At 42.8% G+C, this 4,983-nt stretch overlaps 1 protein-coding gene across 1 annotated transcript; it reads left to right on the forward strand.

The window, feature by feature from the left end:
• Nucleotides 1-214: 214 nt before the first annotated feature.
• On the forward strand, nt 215-4,389 carry LOC124681714 (ubiquitin carboxyl-terminal hydrolase 2-like). The gene is made up of 4 exons (XM_047216549.1): nt 215-737; nt 777-1,403; nt 1,736-2,645; nt 4,134-4,389. Exons 1-4 carry the CDS (start codon nt 215-217, stop codon nt 4,387-4,389), a joined length of 2,316 nt encoding a protein of 771 aa, XP_047072505.1.
• The last annotated feature ends 594 nt before the right edge of the window (nt 4,390-4,983 follow it).

The following is a 4,983-nucleotide window of genomic DNA, read 5'->3' on the forward strand; positions in this document are numbered from 1 at the left end:
GAGTTTTCTTCTTCTTGGTGTGGCCAATTCTTGATGATCGCATGAATGTTCGGTTCTTTCTCTTTGTTGGATTCTTCCTGGTCCCGAGAGTTCTCTCACTTTCTTGGTTCTTAGCTTGGCTTTTTCTTTGGACGGGTTTAACGACTCATTCTTGTTGTTTCTGGGTAATTTCCAGGCGGCAGGCGTGATGGGAGAGGGCAAGAGGAAGACGGCGATGGCGGATGAGGCGACCGAGAACCCGCAGAAATCCCGCCGCCTGGACACTGACGCGGCCGAGGCGCTGCTGGATTTGAGCCATTCACCGCCATCGAAACGGGAAGCGGAGGCGGCAACCGGCGACAGCACCTACGACATCGGATCGTGCGAGCACTTATTCAAGGACAGCGAGGATCTGGATGAGATCGCGCGTGATCTCAGGGACGCCCACAAGCCCCCGAAGTGCGAGCACTTTCCGTGCAGCACCACCTGGAGGGGAGCTGCTGGGATGATGGTGTGCACCGAGTGTTCCTTGACTTTCTGCACCGGGGAGAAGGGCAGCAGGGGACATCCGCAGGGACACGCCGCCTGGCATGCCGCCAGTGACAAGCATTGGGTTGCTCTGTGGTGCGATGAGCCGTCCAAGGGGTATTGCTTCGAGTGTAGACGCATCCTGATGCTTGGTCAGAGCAAGGCGATCGAAGATAATTATGCACTGGTGCCCAGAAATAAGAAGGATGAGTGGGGAATGGTAGCCAGCAGTCCAAAGGTTGATTCGGCAATGTTGCCCAGAAATGTAGATTGGGGAATGTTGGGCAGTAATGTGATGCGTCCCACGGGAATGCTGGGCAGTACCGTGATGGATCCGTGGGGAATGTTGGGAAGTAATGCATTGGATCGCTGTGGAATGGTAGCAGGCGATGATCATGTTGTCAGAGGGATACCAAATCTTGGGGACACATGCTACATGAATGCAGCATTGCAGTGCCTCCTTGCGCTTGGTAAGCTAAGGACAATGTTTCTAAGACCGGATGCTCGGCTGGGAGACATTGGTCTGCACCTGAAGCAGTTGTTTGTAGCGACAAGCTGTGGGAATACTGCCACCCAAATGCCGGACCCAGAGATGATGCCGACATATATGTGGTCCCTTTATCCGGATCGTTTCCAGCGCAAAGTGATGGGCGACAGCCATGAGTTCCTTGCATCTTTGTGCGATGCTTTGCATAATGAGGTGGAGCAGCTAAACAATTTGCAAGGGGAAGCACTCTTCCCTACATTCAGCAATTCCATTTTCAGTTGCGAGCTGCTTGATATGGTTTCCTGCAAAGTTTGCTCACATGATGAAGTTACACATTATTCATTACATGGTATTCAACTGGCAGCGCCATCAAAGGACCCTCTAGCCAGAAGCAATCCTCTGCAAGTTGGTAAGTCTATGTTTCAAATAGCAGGAAAAGCCTTTGGGGTGGCCACATAAAATCGGGCAGGATATTTCAGCATTCTCAACATGGCAAATGTGTTTGCCATACTGTAATATTTCGAAATGCCATTGGATATAGCTAAGGGTGTTGAGTCCTTTACTTTCACACAATAAGTGTTACCCCAAATGGTTGGTTACCTTAAGCATATACGTATATTGTCGAAAACAACAGCTTAGAGTGTGGAGGGTAGATTCTAAATATGCAAGGATGAGGATTTTTTGGTTGCATGATCTTTGCAGTGAAGATAATGCTAAATCCCTGTATGCTTGAATCTGCAGGTTCTACTGAAGGGAAGGATACTGTACACGGTCTTCTGCAGACTCATAAGAATGATATCCCAAGAGGGATCGTTGAAGTAAAAGCTCTCGATTTCATTCCTAAATTGTTTGATGACTTCGGTGGAGTGGAGGAATTGGTAGCAGATTCTCACAATCCAGAAGAGAAGGAGAAAGCTCAGAGCACTGAAACTGTTCATGATGTGGCAGAACATATGAACTCTCTTTCGTCAATTGAGGACTGCCTGAAACTGTTTTCGCATTGCCTGACAGATTGTAACAACTGTTCCAAGGTTGCTGCTGAGCTGCCAGAAACCGATGGAAGTAAAAATGTTGAACCGATCATAGCAAGTAGCAATGTAAATACAACTGTTGATGGAGACCAGACTGAAATGTCAGACATGAAAACATGCCCAAGTGAGCGATCTAGTGACTTTGGTAGCTTGTCGGCAGAATCTCCAAGTAGGCAACCGTATCTTTCAGATTCACATCATCAGGTTACACTCTCTGAGGACATAACTTCTGAAGAAGTCACTTCAGGGAAGAGCTGTGATGAAAAGGACTTGACCTGTTGCAGCACAACCCATGAAAAAGCTGAAAGTCATGAAGGTGTTCAAGAAGCTGCGCTTAGTTGCCTTACAACTGATGAACAGACTGACTTGCTGAGTGCTCAGAATATTCAGGATACCAGCACTCAAAAACACAGCAGTGGAAAGCAGGTAATGTATGATCATAGTGCTCAAGAAGTGGCGGAAAAACAAAATAAGCAGACAGCAATTCAAACACGATTGATTAGCAAGCTGCCACCTGTATTAACCATTCAACTTCAGAGACACTCACCCGGTCTTCCTAAATTGAGTGGGCATGTGAGCTTTAAGGAGATTCTTCATTTAGGACCATTCATGGACCCCAGGTACTGATTTTGGATATTTGTACACAGTAATATCTTTTATAGCAATTGATAAATTATTTTTTGTAGAGCAACACACAGTAATATCTGATACCTTTCTTGTATGCCAGTTCCGTTAAGTTCCTGATATTCAGAAATACATTAACTATTTTGCTTCATACTTTGCTTCTAATATATTTAAGAATATAACTTTACTTAGCCAAAGCAAAAGCTATAAGAAGACCCCAGTCGACATTGCAGGTCAAAGAACCATTGAGACTGTCCATTTTCCATTATGTTGTCTTTTTTTATCACTGGAAGGCTAACATGATTTATGTAAAGAAATATGAATAAACAAAGCAATGTAGTAATTATAAAACAAACATTTTCTCTTTATTCAGTAACTCAGTAATTATCAATGCAACAGACAGGCATTCCAGGAATACATTGCATTCACTGAACGACTGCAACAGCCTAACAGTAAAGTGAGTAGGTACTCTAAAGCTGCAGCAGGCTAAACTGCATCAAGTGAGGCTAGTATATAACGTGCCTGCTGTGTTAATTCGTTCCTTTGAACACGACTTACCCATTTAGCTCTGTAGTCTTGCAGTCTCATCTATTTCATTAACTGATGAATAGCCATTGCTTATCCACGACTAAGTTATTTTCATGATGATTTGCCACTTTGTCTTATGCTATACTTGAACTTCTCCAATGGTTCAAATCATTTTATAAGTTTCTATCTATATTTTGATGTTGCAGCAGGCTAAACTGAGTTAACTGAGGCTAGCATATAAGAAAAACTTTATTTGTTATCTCTTAAAAAAGAGGAAACACGGTGACAATGTAAATAGACTAACTGTACCATGCGTTTAATTTGTGATTTGAGTATCAACTGAATTTTAGTGTTTAATCCCCTGTAAAAAAATGAGTCAGTGTTTGTTGACAGCCTGATCTGGACCAGAACCCTGTACCATTAATCGAAACTTAAGTTTTTTTTGTATATTATATCTTATTAGGATATGTTTCAGATGTACAGGCTGTCTGCCAGAAACTCTCCATTCACCATGGCAGTGTATCACTGACCAGTGACCAAGACATGCTTATGTTTTAGAAACCATCTCATGTTATTGTTATGGTACTGTGTAACATTTTTGGTCTGTTGGTGATTAGGTTCCTCGAAATGCTTAAACTAACGATTTTTTTGTTTGCTTAAAGTTGGGATTGTTAAGTATAATTCTGGTTTTATAATTTCAATGGTAGTACAAACCTAATATCTGTCAATGACCTGTTGAAGGTTAATATGAGCCTTCATTTCTTGCAATTTCCACTTGCACATAGCCACTTCAGATGTACCATTTTTTTATGTGACCAGAGTTTTCTTATTAACAATATTCAGTTTATTTTTTTCAAGAAAGACATGCCATTGTTTCTACTCCGGCTAATCTTCAGTTTCTTGTTAATTTGAATCCTTGCATCTGGTTTGACTATTTAATTTGCTGTAATCTTCAGTTCTGAGGACAAAGATAACCTGAGTTATCGTCTAGTTGGTGTCATTGAACACATTGGCGTCGGCGTGACCGTAGGGCATTACATTGCTTATGTGAGGGCAAGTCGCAGGCAGCAGGGCAGTGGCCCTTCCTCATGGGTTTGTGCGAACGATTCCATGGTCCGACAAGCCTCTCTAGAAGAAGTTCTCAGGCGTGAGGCATACATTCTTTTCTATGAGAGGATAGATGATGGCGGCATTGTAGATGATGGGCAATGAAAAAGGATGCAGAGGTTTTGAGATTAGCAAGCATGGCCAAGTGTACATACTTACTGACATAGAAATACATAGTCGTCGTTATGTCCAATTTTGTTGCTCCGGCCGAGTCTGCTGCAGGACTTTGCATTTTTTGCAGCATGTAGATTGTATGGTACTCTGCTGGAGATAATTCAGCCAGTGTTGTTGGCCAGGTGATCTTGGTGACACTCATTCATTACCCTTTTTTGTGTGTCTATGAGAAATGCTACGATATTATTTTGTGTTGGAAAAAAGCACTAACATAGGTATTTTTGTTCGAACAATACAGAATGTGTGGGACACTGGAAAACATGGAACATATTTTTGTGATGTGCATCATCGTCCAATTGATATACATCTTCAGATAAGAGTTGATTGTTTTCACTTCTTAACCTCTGTTTCTGTATGGTCAGTTTGCAGCATGCTGTGAGATATGAATCCGTTCAAGATCCAATTAGCTGTGTAAAACATACTCCATCGATCCGTTCCAGGGAAGGATACCGGCCCTTTGCCTCGGACTCGGTTCATGTTATATACCCTGTTAACCAACAACCGGGAGGAATTACAGGGATTACA

This window comes from Lolium rigidum, unplaced genomic scaffold, assembly GCF_022539505.1.
Source record: "Lolium rigidum isolate FL_2022 unplaced genomic scaffold, APGP_CSIRO_Lrig_0.1 contig_52738_1, whole genome shotgun sequence".
Lineage (NCBI taxonomy): Eukaryota > Viridiplantae > Streptophyta > Magnoliopsida > Poales > Poaceae > Lolium > Lolium rigidum.